The following is a 16,621-nucleotide window of genomic DNA, read 5'->3' on the forward strand; positions in this document are numbered from 1 at the left end:
AAGTTTCCCAGGAGATGTGATGCCTGGTTAAAACCTCCGAGCTGTAAAACGCGGTTCCCAAGAAAATAATTTGCACCTCACCTCTTGTCGCAGTGCCAAGGCATGAATGATAATGATAATGATGATACCACTCCTAATGATAATAAACTTTATTTGTGTAGCACCTTTCAAAACAGATACAAAGTGCTTTACAAAAGCAAATAAACGGCAGAAGAGAAAAGCAATTAAACAACACAGTAGATAATTAGACTTATGCAGCAAGGAATTAATCAAGTAAAAGCACAAAAAAGATGATCTGATTTTTACGTTCTGCATGCACACTGCACAAATAAACACAGAGGTTAAAACAGCCGTGCCACATGCAGTCAAAGTGGAATTTTACTCCCATTTTTTTTATCCAGATCAATAGACTCGAGCTACAGTTTCACCTCGAGGCCGCAGAGCAGCTCCTCTGCAGGCAGTTCGGCTTCGACGTATCGATCTGCAGCATTTTCATAATAAGCACACGTAAAAATGGATTGTCCTGCGGCTTGGAGTGAACAGAAGAAGAGTTCACCCGAGCAGGGATAGCAGTGAAATTAAAATATCACCGTCCTGCCTACACTGTTTGATTGCTAAGTGATCTCTGGAAAGTGCAGTGCATAAACGCGAAACCACGCACATCACCAGAATTTAAAAAAAAACAAAAAAAAAACAGCATGAAAATTACACAGATTTCCTCTTTAGATGTTTTGCTCAATTACACCAGTAGCAGTTATTTACAGAGGGAGAGAGCACTACTTATCTAACCATTATGGGGATTTGAGCTTAACATCACAAGCCTGATGATCTAACCTTTAGACTTCCACTGCAAAGGACAGAAAATATAATTTAATCTTCAGTGTGTGTGTGTGTGTGTGTGTGTGTGTGTGGCTGTGCCTCCTGTTTGTCCAGTGTATTGACACAACCTTTCGAGGGCTCTCTTTGCTGTGCCGTACTTCAAAGGGATGTTTGGCCGATGTGATTGCCGCCTTACATATTTCATAAGCTTTTAAATATTGATGGGACACTGAGTTGTGGAAGTCACAGCACACAAGTTTGCTGTCCCCCTCTCTTCCTCCTCCTCTTTGATGGCTATTTCAGGTTAAATATGAGCCCCTGCATATGTGCCACGGCTGGCAATTAACATGGTGTAGAGTGTGTGTGTTTGCGTGTGCTTGTGTGTGTCCTCGAGAGTTTGCACCTGCACACACTCTCCCTCATGCACGGCAGTTTTTAATGACCCTCTCAAGCCGGATTTAATAACTCTGGAAAATAGCACAAGAAATTAGAAGTGTGTTTGTTTATCCCAAGAGGGCACTGATACCAACCGTATGTTTGTCACACTCTATATTCTCTAACCAACTTACATCCACCAACGCCTCTATAACTTTTTCTCCATTTCTCGCTCCATCTCCATTCCTTTCCCTCTCTCTCTCTCTCTCTCCCTCTCTCTCTCTGCAGCCGTTCCATCCCATGGTGAACCTGGTGTGCAGCGCCGAGCTGAGGATGTTCCTGTGTGCCCTGTACGCCCCGGTGTGCACCGAGTACGGCCGGGTGTCCAAGCCCTGCCGAGCCCTCTGCCAGCGTGCCAAGGAGGACTGCCATAAGCTCATGGAGATATTCGGAGTCTCCTGGCCGGATGAGATGGAGTGCAGCAAGTGGGTGTTTGTGTGTATGAGTAGTAGGTTTTTTTTTTTAATGTTTTGAACAAAGTCAATTCCGTACTTGAAAAGAAAAAAAAAGGCTGTTGAAGTGTGAGATAGTAGAAGCATCAGCTGTTCAAGTATTTGGAGTAACTGAATGTATATTAACCTGACTCAACCTCAGACTGTGAGTTTTACATAGATCTTCAAACTCCTCTGTTCCCAGCTCTAGTTCTAGCTGCAGTGGTTTGTCTATTAGTTTATCCACACTAACACCTTTATGAGGGACAGTGCAAACTGCGATTGTTCAACTTCTCATTGTCTGTAGGGGAGACTGGGGTAAGATGAGCCATTTTTCATATTTAGGATCACTACATTAAGGCAATCATAGTTATGTTGTTAACTAATATTTCTGCATATATTTCAAGATGTTGTGCATCTCTTCAAACAAACAGAATGAGTGTAAACATAACTGTTTCCATAATATAGCATGTCCAAAAAAAAAATGGTCTCGTGGCACAACTTAACCCGTGTATGGGGTAAGTTGAGCATAGGAGCGGGGTAAGTTGAGCCGTATCCCCCCCCCACCTTCCTCCCCACCTCCATCCCACCCCTCCCTCACCTTCTCCCTCCCTAAATAACAGTCACTTCTTCACATTCATGTGTATTTTTATTTATTAAACACAATTCAACAGGTACAATAAACAGCTGTTTTAACATGCCTTAAAGTGCGCTTGGGAAGAGAACATTAACAGCTGTGTTTTTGGAAAGAAAACACTAGAACACTAGTTTCTTGGTGTCCTTGCTGACAGTAAGGTCAGTTATGAACATATGAATGTAACACATTTGGTGGCCACGGCCATCATTGGCCACCACATAGCTCTGCCCCTGGCTTTCACTCATTATTCCACCTGTCGAGGTTGCAGGGGAACACAAATTACTCATACCTCCTTGCTGTACCACCAACTCTGTGAGGTTTGGGGAGTTTTAGAGATTTAATATATAACCCTCGTAAAGGCTTAAGGAGTCAAACCGGCCCGAGCCGGTGGCTCAACTTACCCCTGGCCAAATGGCTCAACTTACCCCAGAGCTACCATTTCAAATTTTTTAGTCCCCACAGCTAAAATGGTGCACTTTTATGCAGGTTTATGACCTCATGTTGTAGCTCATAGATACCACAACTGATGTATAAAACAAATTTTAAATGGTCTGTTTTAGTCTTATCACAATTCTAATGAAACTGATGATAGACTGAATTCACTTTCAAGAGTAAAAAATGTTTTTTTGGAAATAAATGTCTAACCACTTTACCCATGTGGTTCTTACCTTCACAGACTCCATGAAATGATGCCTTCCTCCTAAATATTTGGCCACATGATCAATATTTTTTACCGTTTCCTAGCAGCAGGGGGTGGCTCAACTTACCCTTTGGCTCAACTTACCCCAGTCTCCCCTACTGTCTTTACTGATTGGCTTTAATGCACTTGAAGGACTCACAAAGTAAAGCAATGTACAAGTGACAAATGAATCGACTCTGAAAGTGGTCATGCTGTCGTTCATGTTAATATATATATATATATATATATATTGACTATAATGACTGTGTATGCAGTGCTTTTAGATGCAATGTATTGAGCAGGAGCAGGAGCCTGTTTTTATTTTATGTTACTGTATTTTATTATCACTGTCTTTCTCAATTTCTGTTTCCTATTTCTATTTCTATAGTTTTATTGTTTTTAATTGTGTCTTGTTGCTTTTAATGTCTCTGTAAAGCACTTTGAATTACCTTGTGTTGAATTGTGCTATACAAATAAATTTGCCTTGCCTTGCCTTGCCGAAAATGTGAACCGTACAAACAAAATTTTGAGAATGGAGGGTATTCCACTGTGGAGTAAAATCTTTTCATGACTCGATTTCCTTTTGTGTGTGTGTGCGTGTGTGTGTGTGTGTGTGAGTAAATAAAGAATATTAAGGCCAGTCATTAATTGGCACAGTGCCTCTCCTCTCTGTCTCCTGGCGCTCTTCCTCATTGCAGCCTCATCTCTAGACCTGTGTTGTGTTCCTCTTCCTCCAGCTTCCCAGACTGCAACGAGGCCTATCCCCGCCCAGAGGACCTGATAACAGCTTCTGACCCCACTGACCAGTCGTCTCTGACTGTTCAGAGGGACTACGGCTTCTGGTGTCCCAGGGAGCTGAAGATCGACCCCGAGCTGGGCTACGTTTTCCTGGGCAGGAGGGACTGCTCCGCCCCGTGCCCCTCCATGTACTTCAGCCGGCAGGAGCTGACCTTCGCCCGCTACTTCATCGGCGTTGTCTCCATTGTTTGTCTGTCCGCCACGCTCTTCACCTTCCTGACGTTCCTTATTGATGTTACCAGGTTTGAACGAACGACTGGATGTTTTGTTGTCTCTGGCTCATAACCCAGAGGTTGTTTTGAGAAACAGTTGGATAAAGTAGAATCGGACGACGTATTAAACATTTATTAAATATTGAGGATTGCCAAAACAGTCTGTATGACATGACTGAATTTACAACTAGAAGAAAGAAGAATTTCCAAAAGCCTTAAGCAGAGATAGTAGAACTTGTTTGAAAAGAAAGACAAAATAAAGCTTTTTTTTTTTTTTTTTCTATTTCAGATTCCGATACCCCGAGCGGCCAATCATCTTCTACGCTGTGTGTTATGTCATGGTGTCACTCGTGTTCTTTCTGGGGTTCCTGTTGGAGGACAGGGTGGCGTGTAATGCGGCCAGCCCTGCCCAGTTTCGGGCCTCAACCATCACACAGGGCTCTCACAACAAGGTGAGGGACTTAGTTCATTAACGTCTTGAATAACTACACTACAATTACACATCTGATGGATCCCCTTTACAAGAAGCCCATCTGGTTTAGGATGAGCTGGGCTTTCAAATTCATTTATGACCCACTTGTCTCTTTTTTTTTTTCTGAGAAAGATTCAAGATTCAGTTTTGAATTAATTTTGCCATCTAAATTTTGGTTGTATCCTCACGTGATCTTGGAAGATATGCAGTAAATGAGAAGGAAGCTTTCTGAAGCATACTTAACCTGTGATAACTCAAAATGCATTGTTTCATGTCTCTATTTATTTATCACAAATGTACCTAACCCTAACCTTGCATGAAAAGCTCAGACAATAAACATGAGAGCGAAACTGATTGTCGGTCCTGTAAATCCTGATATAAATAAAGTCAATCGTTATAGCCAGCAGATAGACAACTTCCCCCACATGATTGACTCATTCAAGGTTATTCCCTCCCCTCTGCTCCTGTTGTCTGCCAGGCATGCACCCTCTTCTTCATGGTCCTCTATTTCTTCACCATGGCCGGCAGTGTCTGGTGGGTCATACTGACGATCACGTGGTTCCTGGCAGCTGTGCCTAAATGGGGCAGCGAGGCCATCGAGAAGAAAGCCCTGCTCTTCCATGCCTGTGCCTGGGGGGTCCCGGGGGCCCTCACAGTCACCCTTTTGGCCCTGAACAAAATTGAAGGAGATGGGATCAGCGGAGTGTGTTTCATAGGCCTGTACGACATAGACGCCCTGAGGTGGTTTGTCCTGGCACCGCTCTGCCTCAACGTGGCGGTGAGTGCTGTCAAGGAGGATGGATGAGTGGGTGGATGTGTAGATAACAGGATGTATGGGTGAGTGGGTGGTTCGATGGATTAATGGATAGGTGGGTTATTGGTTGGGTGAGTAGATGAAGTAATGAGTGCGTGGATTGTTGGCTGGATCGATGAGTAGATGAGTGGGTGGATCAGTAAATGGATGACAGTGAGTCAGTGAGCTAGCTCTTTAAGCAAAATTCAGATTCATGGCAGTTTTCAATCTCTGTATCTCATCTTTTCTCTTTTTCTATCTGTTCCTTCGCAGGTGGGTGTCTCCCTTCTTTTAGTGGGCATCGTGGCTCTGAACCGCGTGCGCATGGAGATCCCTCTGGAGAAGGAGAACCAGACCAAACTGGTCAAGTTCATGATCCGAATCGGCGTGTTCTCGGTCCTCTACCTGGTGCCCTTGCTGACCGTGATTGGGTGCTACCTGTACGAGCACACCTACCGGAAAATATGGGAGACGACCTGGGTGAAAGAGAACTGCAAACGCTACCACATCCCCTGCCCGTACCAGGTACAGAGAGAGAAGAGATGGCGAAACTGTCCTTGCAAAGTCCAGCGCTCGTCACTAGTATCAGTAGAACATCTCACTGGTGATGACATTTTTTTTACAGTCCTTACAATAGAAAATATACCTTTTGAATTTGGTATCATTTACTCACCTTAAAATGTCTTGAATGTTGCAAAAAATGCAGCCTAATTTTTTTGGACTTGTCTTGACTTGCTATTGGTTTGGGACATACTGGTCATATGAATGTAGCTGCACCAAAAATTGCTTGATAAACTACTTCCAGGAAGTTCCTCATGCATATTAGATTAAGGGATTAAGGGATTTTGAAGGGCTGCTGTGGCACAGTGTGGGACACAGCCTGGGTCCACACAACACTGCAAAAAGTCAAAATCTTACCAAGATTATTTGTCTTATTTCAAGTAAAAAATGTCTTATTTCTAGTCAAAATATCTCATTACACTTAAAATAAGACATGATCACCTCAGAAATAACTTGTCTTTAGACAGTTTTCACTTGTTTCAAGTGAAAATCTACTTGAAACAAGGTACAAGCAAATTTTTACTTGTTCACTTGTGTCACAAGTAAAAATTTGCTTGTTCCATTGGCAAAATTAGTTTCTTGTTTCAAGCTAATTTTCACTTGTTTCAAGTAGATTTTCACTGTTGAAGTTGTAGATACCCCCACATCTCTAACTTGAAATTTCTAGAGAAAGAAAAAGGAAGAGTAGCGGCTGAATCCTCCAGCGACTCACAGTTTGATCACAGCCCGGTCGCCGTATCGATGGCCGCACATGTTCGTACACACACCGCAACTGGTCAGGCATTTGTGCATCAGAGCCTGTGATCAGGTGTAGCTAAAGTGGGCTCAGGCAGATGATTCATGTGCGCTCCAGATTCCAAAGACATCAGGCGCTGCTGCATTTCCTGTTGAGCAGCTCATCATAACCATATTCTTTCTGAAAACAGATCGCTCCCTGGCATCTGCCTTATCTGTCATCACCGCCGAACACTGTAAACAAATAACACTCAGGCCCTGACAGACCCCGACTGTGTATTCCTGCAACAGCTCCCCCTGCCAATCACAGATTCACCTGAGCTCACTCTCTATCTCATAATGAGAGAGAAAAGGTGCGTGTGTGTGTGTGTGTGTGTGTGTATTTCTTTCTGACAGAAAGAGACTGTACACACATTTGTGAGAATATGTCAACGTGCATAAAAACATGCTGCCGCCACCGATGTCGAAGCAAAGTGAAGGAGTGCCATCTAAATAAAAAGTTAAAAATAAGGGACTGGTGCTCAAGAATAGACACCACTTTTAACGTATAGCGCCATTTGTATTGATTAAAATAGCTTGGCATATTTCAACGTAGTGCCTCTGTCAACGGTTTGTGGCGGTCTATTCTCGGGGCGCTGCTGTCCCTTTTTTAGGACGCTTTTATTCGTGAGAAAGACAGTGAGAGTCTTGTCGTGCTTGTTTGTGTTAGTGGGTGAAAGAGAGAGAGAGAGAGCACTGGCAGTTGCATGTGCATGTGTGTGTATTTGTGTGAGTGTGTGTGTTGTTTAGTGTAAGCAGTTGTGGAGGGGAGGCAGCAGAGTGGAGTATGCATCATTACCTCGGCTAATACAGCTTTCCAAACCAACTCGATACCTCACTGCTACTTCATCATCTCTGAATGTCATCCTCACTGTTTACTGTTTCTTTTCTTTTACTCACTCTCCATTGGTTTTCTCTCCCTCCCTCTCCCTCTCTCTTTCTCTCCTCTCTCTCAGGGCTTGCTCGGTCATGCTCTGCTGCCTGTACTCTATGCGGCCTTTGTAGCGGTTATGCAGAGGGGTTCGGGCGGGGTTGTGGGTTTGTGGTGTTTTATACAGTCAGGCGCTAAATTAATAACCTAGCAGATGTGCACAATGCAGACCAAAACACCCCACTCCGTTCCGTCTGATGCTCCACACACCCAAGTACATCCACACACACGACGCGGACGAATTAAAAGGCGATGAAAGCTTTTTTTGTCAGTTTTCATGTGAAAGATGTGAAAACTTCTCTGTTCATGAACTTCAAAAAGAAAGCGTTTAGGGTTGGAATTAGAGGATGAATGAAAGTTAAATGATTGAGGTGAGAAGTAGTGAGAGCAATGGGTTTGTGCTTCTTTCAAGAGAATGCCATTACGGTTGTTTAAATAACAGTAGAATAATGCCGTAATTATGCATTTTAGCAAGGTAGCACTTTTCAAGAAACCAAAGATGCGTATGATTTAAAAAAAAAAAAAAAAGAAAAAAAAAAAGAAGAGAAAAAAAAAGTGCCAGATACTGTATGGATGCAATTCTGTGGGAACCAGCGTGACGTGCTTACGTTACATGTTTGCGTACATATGTGCATATGTGTGTAACTGTGTGTAAGTGTGTATGCGTTATAATGAAAAGAGACCCCCCTCTCTGTCCCATTGTAGCTCTGGAATTTCAATTTTGCAGTGTGTTATTTGAGCTTTCCCCCTAGAGGGGTGTATGTATGTATATGTGTGTGTGTGTGTGTGTGTGTGTGTGTGTGTGAGTGTGTGTGTGCATGCATGCATGCGTGCGTACAAGAGTGTACAAGTGCACACATTTTTGGATAATTGCAGATTCTGTGGGCATTGTGTGTGTGTATTGTGGACATTTGCTGCTGGCCCAGGGGCTCTTGTTCTTTCTCGGGACCCCCATCTATGATATTTAATCTCACCCTGGGTGAGATGGACAAAGGCTGATTAAAACAAGCCAGTTCTGACATTATGTTGGTCAAAACTCCCGTGAAGTTTGTTGGACCACCAGGCGTGCAGCAAGTCGGCTCCCACAGATCCATCTCAGTCTTCTACCCCAAACTGGTAAAGTTGACAGGAACATTTTTTTTGCAACTCTAAATAAAAAGAAGAAGAATTTTAATAGAGCAACAAAAGTTACATTCGGCTGCGTAACGTGCTGGGATGCCCCGCTGGTTTAGCAGCTGCACCCCTGAAACTGCCAGAAAGCCTGAAAAGATGAAAGATTTGTCTACAAAAAAAAAAAAAAAAAAAAAAACTTCAAAGTGCCTTAGCATGTCCTGCACTGTTAAACATTTTTAGTGGTGTTTTATGCTCTTTATATTTCCCCATGTGCCGAGTGAAGGTGCTCTCAATGTGTTTCCTTCTACATGCAGGTCTGCACAAAGCAAATGTCTAAATGTAATGAATCCTTCTGTTCTGTTCTACTCTACTCTACTTTCCAGGCAGCACCAATACATTTGCAGTCACAGGCTGTCTTCCTCCCCCACACACACCTTCTGTTGTCCTGTTACGACTGTAGTATTAATATTAACATTAATTAACACCTGTATGTTCTCCAGGTGGAGCAGACCAGTCATCCAGCCCTGGTTTTGTTCCTGATTAAATACCTGATGATGTTGGTGGTGGGGATTCCTTCTGTCTTCTGGGTGGGCAGCAAGAAGACCTGCTTTGAGTGGGCCAGCTTCCTTCACGGGCGCAGACAAAAAAAGTAAGACGCAAGCTTTGAGTTGTTGTTTTTTTAAAAGATCAAGATCTTTTTCAGTCCCGTTGTTCCCTTCCCTTGTTTGACTTTGCATCTCATTCTCATTAGAAAAGACAGAAAGTGTCACTTGTGCAAACTTTGTATTGAATATTAAGGGTAAAGGATAATTCACACAGACACATTACACAACACTACATACACCTATGTGTTAAAAAATTAAGTGATCCCCAATGGGAACTTGTACATGCACATACTGTCAAATCAAATTAAATAAAATAAAAGTCCACAGTCACATTTTAATGGACAGTGCCGGTTGTGATTTTGCTGCTGCATGTCTTTGCTTCTAGATTGAGTGATTTTAGACCTATAACCTTAGCCTCCCACATAATTACATGTTATGAAAGGGTTGCTCTGGACATGTGAGTACTCTGGTCTCATCATGTCAGGATCTGTTGCAGTTTGCATATCGAGAGAAAGTGGGGAGAGATCGTGCTCTCATCTGTATGCGATATAGGATCCGCAGTCACTTGGAAACTGCAGCAAGCTCTGTTAGGATTATGTTCTTTGATTTTTCATGCGCTTTGAATAAAATACAGCCACATACTTCAGCACAGAAATTAATGTCTTTTAATTTGCATAATATACATAATTTGCAACACTGCTGTATCTTAGGTCATGAATTATTTCCGTTTTAGACCTCAGTTTGTCAGACGAAGAGGAAAAGTATCAGATATTATGTTACCTAAAAGGGGAACACCACAAGGCACAGTGTTATCTCCTTTTGTTTTCACACTGTTTACAGCTGACCGGAGGTTCGGACAGGTGTCTGGTCACCTTCACAAATGCTTTGATGTCTGCACGGCTTTGGTGCTGTGCCTTCACCTGCCAGTAATCACTTTCTGTGTGTGATTGCCTTTTTGTTTATGTTGCTTCTGTTGGATGTTGAGTGGTTACTGGGTGGCAGTGAATTTCACCTCTGAGATGAATAAAGTTGTCTGTCTAATGTCTTGTCCTTTTTTGTTGTTCTGCCTTTTTTGTGAGGGTACAAATAAATTTTGGGTTATGGTACACACGTGTTTTTTTTTATGTTATTAAATGTGCATATGGACTTATTCCTTCAGACTGGTGTAGTACAGGTGTAGTGAATTTAGCATTGCTGCTCATGGTAAACGAACGTGTTTGCAACAAATGCACACACATAATATTTCTGTCTCCATGGTGACACAAGGTGATTTCTGCACCTGTCTTTCCACCCATAATAACAGTATATTAACCCTCTCCTCCCCTGTTCCTCTGTTCCCTGCTCTTGTGCTCTTGCACCCCTCTTGTGCCTGCCTCCCCCTTTCTCCCCCCACTCCCCTCCGCCTTCCCCACGTAACCCTTTGCTCTGTCTGCCCTGTCCTGATGTGCCTGATGTTTCCGTTGTGTCACCCATCTCCCTCACCTCCTTCTCTTTGCAGTAGTGGGGTGAACGAGTCTCGCCAGGTGTTGCAGGAGCAGCCAGACTTTGCCCAGTCTCTGCTGCGAGACCCCCACACCCCCATCATTAGGAAGTCCAGAGGGACATCTACCCAGGTAACATGGAGAACGTACAGTATTAATACCAGTAGTAGCTTCAGCTGCGGTAGAAGTAGCAGGAGTGTGAGTCAGTCAGTTATTGAAGAAAGTTGGAAATAGCTTATTTTACTCAGGTAAAATTAAAAAAAGAATTCTTGGTGTATGTCTGTTACTTATCAATCTGAGAATCCATCGACTATCATCTCACAACGATTTAGCCTCGGGTGGTGACAGACAATTTTTGGGTTCTTTGTTGAAGCTGGAAACAAGCTGGACACGGTGGCACAGCAGAAGGAATATCTATAGTCATGATAGAAGTACAGCAGAACCCTGTTTTTTTACCTTTATGTACACAGGGTGGTACACAGAGCATGTGGTGCTCTTTCTCAGCAACGCCCTGCTCAGACTCACTCAGTTCCACACGTTCATACACACCTGGGATCTGTCCAGTATGGCCAGTCTGCCCTGCAGGCCACGGAGCAGCTCCACTCGAGCAGCTGGAGGTTAAGAGCCTTGCTCAAGGGCACATCAGTCATATTGAGGGAGGGGAGTGCGCTGTTCATTCATTCCCCCAACCCATACTTTTCCAGTCACAAGGTGGCTGACTTCACCTTACTCATCTGAAGCCCTTTATTAGGATGGAAAGTTTTGCAACCTTCACTTCAGTCATTTAGTCTCATATTCAGTCTTAGTGTTTCTACTAAAATAAAAAAAAATCGTGTTTCTACTAAAATAATTGAAAAAAAAAAAAACATCTGCCAGTGAGATGAGATAATCAAACTTGTTTACAGGATAGATTCACTTGTTTCAGGATTTTTTTTTCTGGGAACAAATGTAAATAGATTGGGGAAAAAAGCAGATCAAACCAGAATGAGGTAAATGACACTTGATTCAAGAAAATTCTGGGAAGAAGAAGATAAATATTGGGAACAAGTGGGATTATCTCACAGCACCGCCAGATTATTTCACTTTTTAAGACACTGAAAATGATACTGAACACTTTTTTTTCTAACCCTAACCGTAAACACAGACCTGCTGTGTACTGCATCCTTGAATGTGATAACCACAGTCACAGTCCAGTAGAGACAAACAAACTAGCACAGCCATCCAGGTGTTTCCAGGTGTTCCTCAACGTTGACAGTTGTCCGTCCCGTCCCCCAGGGCACGTCCACACACGCCTCCTCCACCCACCTGGCGATCCTGGACGACCCCGACGAGCCTGTCAGACCCCACCACGGCCACCCGTCCTCCACGAGGAGCAAGGCCAGCAGTGCCCACAGCAAAGTCAGCTACCACGGCAGCCTGCACCGCTCTCGAGACAACAGGTACCACAGGAAACCCTCCGCCACTCTAACTACCTGTTTGTGAGGAGGTGAATTAAAGTAGGTGACGCCCTCCTCTCTCTCTGTCTCTGTCTCTCTCTCCTCCTCCTCCTCCTCCTCCCCTCCCAGGTGTGACACTGCGGTCAACCAGGGTGTCGAGCAGCGCAGTTTCCACGGCAGCATGCCCTGTCTCGACCACCCGCTGTCCACTCACAGCAGCCTCCATCAGATAGACAGCCAATCAGGGCAGGGCAGCCAGCGAGACTCGTCCGAGGTCCCGGCCACCGTCATCACTCACGGGACCACAGCATGTGGCGAGAACCCGGCCGCCGGGGATGAGGGCACCAGCGCCTGAGAGGAGGCCAGAATTTAAGGGGAAATTTTTTGCCATTGACTTCACTGCTTTTTTTTTTTTTTTTTTTTTTTTTGTAAAGAAAGCCGTTTCCCCTTGACAGACACACACACGCCTTTTTGCTCAGTGTGAAGAGGACGGCGAATGCCCTGTTCCAGCGAGTGCAGCGGCCGGTTAATGACGACACGCCTGTGCAAGTCATGTGGCCGTGCTGGTGAGTTTTGGCGTCCCTCAGCTGGTCTTGTGTTAGCAGTGCAGCTAATGGCTAACGGGTTAATTTACATGGTTGGCAGCTCGACTCAAACAGGCCGCTCCAACAAGAGTAAATCCACCTCCTCGTTTCTTACTCTGCCCAGCGAAGCTTCTCAGATGTTTGGCCGTGAAACACACACTGACCAACAGGAGAGGTCACCACAGGTCCAACGAGAGGCTGTGGACAGGAAGACCTGCATGGAATAAAATCATCAGTCACACTTCCGTCCTTATTAGGTTGTGCGTATGGAGGTCAGATCCGTGTGACTGACACCACACATGGTCAGCCATATATGATTTTTCAAGACACGCAGGGGTTATGTAAATCAACTTAAATATGTGAACACTGCCAAGTATCATTTTTGTAACACTCCTGAATGGTTCGACTACTATTTTGGTGATGTCTCTTATTGTTTCCGTCTCAGCCTCGACCCTCTTCGGTCTCAGTCTTGAATGAGACTCGCATATTCCTTATTTCTTCGTCTTGGACATGAAGACATGACTGAAGAGGACTGCAGCTTTCGTCGCCGTGTGGCTGACTGACGCAGGCCCTAATGTGAAACTGTGGACCTCTTGGTGGTTTAGTCAAATATTTTTATACTGTGAAAACTATTATTTGCTGCTGCTTAAAGCTGCGTTGTAGAGTGTGTGTCTGTGTGTGTGAGAGAGAGAGAGAGAGAGAATCAATGTATAAAGTTTTAAACAGCTCATTTCCACCCCCCAGGTGGACAGAGAAAATATGACGGAGGGAGGGATGTATAAAGTGATGGATGATGGATGGATTGAAAGAAAGAAAATGAAATCCTATGGAACCCCAGAATGTGAAGGGGTTGTTTGAGTCGGGGGGGTTAATGTGGAGATGGAAGTCGTGAATTTTAACTGAATTGGGGACCTTTTATTCTTAATCCAGCTCATAGCCCTGCTGGCTGCAAGCGTCCAGAGCTGGCGTTCCCAAAACCATTTTAGCCCTGTCCCTTTTTCCACAGAAGCATTCCCAAGCGTGCACAGCCGTTGGATCGCTGCTGTCGGGTGAAAACCTTGTATCTCCAGGGTTATGAAACCTGTACAAAACTAACTATATAAACTGAAAAATGTACATTCTGAAAAGTTGATATTAGGGCGATACAAGGATTCGGTTGGACAGCAGCGATTTACAGGTCAGAGCAAAGCCTCAGGATTTGAATGGCAGCTCCTAAAACAGTTAAACACTATTTGATCTATTATAAAACCACATGTCCATCAAGAGCAGGTTTTCAACATTTTGCCATTTTTGACGTGGAAGTTGTATTTTTTACTGAGCCTCATTAACATGTAGGAATATTTTAAAACGCGCCCAAAGATACAGGATCAGAGACGGTCTTTGCTAAAATGCTTTTGGGAAACAAAAAATTGTGTGTTACAGTCCAAATATTGACTAAAGGGAATGTTATGGCAAGACTAAATGTTTTAAAAATTTAAAAAAAGGTCCTCAGAGTAAGAGTACTGACTGACCAAGTCTTACAATATTATATTCAGTGTACATTTGAACCCAAATCCAGCTACACATCCATAACTGCAGTCAGGCCTCATGGCTGCGTGTAGAATTTAAAACCGATAACAGCACTCCTGTTCTCAGATTCCTAATATATTATGTGCCCAAAAAGTTGCTGTTGGAGAGTAATGTTACTTTATTAAATCCTCTTTTCACCAGTGTACTTAATGTGCTTACACTATTTCTGTACGTGTTCCGCGTTTGTGGTTCTGTTGCTTTTGTTCTGCACAAACAGTGGAACACACCAACCCAAAAGGTGCAGATGACACAAACTCTATAAAAAGATAAAAAGTCACGCGCTGCTTCTTGCATTTGTGGTGACATTTATGTTTCCAGCGTGGAATAAATGCCACAGCAAATGTAAGGACACACGACCCTTTTCTTTCTTTTTTTACTTTCGATAGCTCTTGTTTTGTTCCCCAAACCTTAAAGACCTAGTCGACCTACCTCACCGTGCACGCTCAGCCTTCTCTGTACCCGTACACATATGCACACACAAGTGATTGGATACTTAAAAAAAAAAAAAAAAAATCTTATCTTTTCACAATGCTGAACTAATCCAAACTTTTTAACACCAATTTCAACCCAAGTCCGATGGAGTTGAAAATCGCAAAAGCAGACTCAAGGGCTCTGGATCCCTGCATCACAAAGTGTCACACACACACACACACACACACACACACATACACATACACAGACACACACTCCAGTATACTGTATCTGTAGCTGGCTGTCCGTCCTCCTCTCAGCTGGCTTTGTAATTTTCTAGTCTACCTCTTCAGTTCAGATAAGCCTCGCTGACTCTCTGGCCTTGCATTCAGACACACCTGCTGCCTGTCTCCTCCTGTCTGTCTCCTCCTGTCTGTCTATCTGTCTGTCTGCTCTTCCTACCAACCTGTTTAATTCTCCCGTCCTGTCAACTTGTCTCCCCGTTACTCATTGTGTATCCTAGCTGACAGACTAATCTGCCTCACATCTGCCTTCTGCCGCCCATATTGCCTCTCCTCAGTCTGCTGTGTGTGTGTCGCTGTAAATGTACCGGCTCTGACCTTTTTTTTTTGTTTGTTTTGTTTGTTTTGTTTTGTTTGTTGGACCTATGACAATTGTCTGTACTCTTCTAACTGCTTCCAAACACTAACCATTGTGCTTTTACCTCCAGCTTAGACATTACACTGAGCGATGCAGTAGGTAGGGCTGGGCAGCATATCGATATTATATTGATTTTAGATATTGTAATATTGTGATATGGCATAAATGTTGCCTTTTCCTGGTTTTAAAGGCTGCATTACAGTAACGGGGTGCAGTTTTCTGAACTTGTCAGACTGTTTTAGCCGTTCTAATATTTGTCTTTAGCTGCTTGGTCATAATATCCAAAGTGCTAATGATTGTTCATCCAAAATCTTTTATGCAAATATCTTATGAAAGCACCACTAGTCATCCCTACAGTATCATCACAATATCGATATTGAGGTATTCAGTTAAAAATAGTGATATTTGATTTCGTCCATATCGCCCAGCCCTACTGCTACGGTACTGGTACCTTCAAAAAGGCAAAAAGATTCACTTTCACTGAAATATCAAGGTATGCAATGACATGAATACTAGCATTGGTACTGATGCTGATACCGGACTAAAATGGGAGATGGGACACCCAAAGCCCTGAGTAACAAGTCAAAAACAAAAGCATATTGTCTCAGTTTTCTGGCATCAGTGAATCCCCAAAAATACCTGATTCTTGGGTCCCGTGACATTTCACACACGTCTGTATTTGTGGACATTAAGTAGTATCCCTCAGCCAGGCAGGAGAAAGAAAAATCCTTCCTGCTCCCAGGTTTCTGTTGTCATATTGCAGTGCAGTTTCATAGAGAATGAACTGGAATACATGGAAAACATGACGGTCACAGTATCCGGGAGGGTTCATAACTGTAAGGATGTGCTGAATTCTGAAACTGAGTGGTATTTGCCTTGAGCTCTGATTTATTTGCTGTTTGAAATGGCAGTGACTACTTTTACATGCAGTTCAATAAATCTTTTTAAAAGGACTTCTGCGTGCTCTTATTCCAAATGAGCTGACCTCATTCTGTACATACCTGACAAGACTTAATTAATATCACTGTCCCCATATTTGAATGAAACAGTGCTTGTTCCTATACAGCTGCAACTGTATGTCTATTTTTTTAGCTGGTTTACAAAAATAAGAATGTTGTATCCTGTATGGAAATACACAGAGGTGGCCTTTTTTTATAAGTCACACTTTTCACTGTTAGATTGCTGCAGAGGAGCTTCCATGCCGGCTGCAAATTGTTTAG

General features: G+C 43.4%; 1 protein-coding gene across 1 annotated transcript in view; it reads left to right on the forward strand.

Annotated features, from left to right (window-relative positions):
- The window catches only part of LOC115376871 (frizzled-3-like), a 39,618-nt gene extending 23,266 nt beyond the window's left edge, over nucleotides 1-16,352 (forward strand). The window contains exons 3-11 of the mRNA XM_030076687.1: nucleotides 1,483-1,679; nucleotides 3,739-4,041; nucleotides 4,301-4,463; nucleotides 4,962-5,261; nucleotides 5,550-5,801; nucleotides 9,156-9,304; nucleotides 10,759-10,873; nucleotides 12,017-12,180; nucleotides 12,307-16,352. Coding sequence (XP_029932547.1) covers nucleotides 1,483-1,679; nucleotides 3,739-4,041; nucleotides 4,301-4,463; nucleotides 4,962-5,261; nucleotides 5,550-5,801; nucleotides 9,156-9,304; nucleotides 10,759-10,873; nucleotides 12,017-12,180; nucleotides 12,307-12,532 — 1,869 coding nt within the window. The 3' untranslated portion in view covers nucleotides 12,533-16,352. The remainder of the gene's footprint in view (nucleotides 1-1,482; nucleotides 1,680-3,738; nucleotides 4,042-4,300; nucleotides 4,464-4,961; nucleotides 5,262-5,549; nucleotides 5,802-9,155; nucleotides 9,305-10,758; nucleotides 10,874-12,016; nucleotides 12,181-12,306) is intronic.
- The last annotated feature ends 269 nt before the right edge of the window (nucleotides 16,353-16,621 follow it).

Source organism: Myripristis murdjan, chromosome 3 (assembly GCF_902150065.1).
Source record: "Myripristis murdjan chromosome 3, fMyrMur1.1, whole genome shotgun sequence".
Lineage (NCBI taxonomy): Eukaryota > Metazoa > Chordata > Actinopteri > Holocentriformes > Holocentridae > Myripristis > Myripristis murdjan.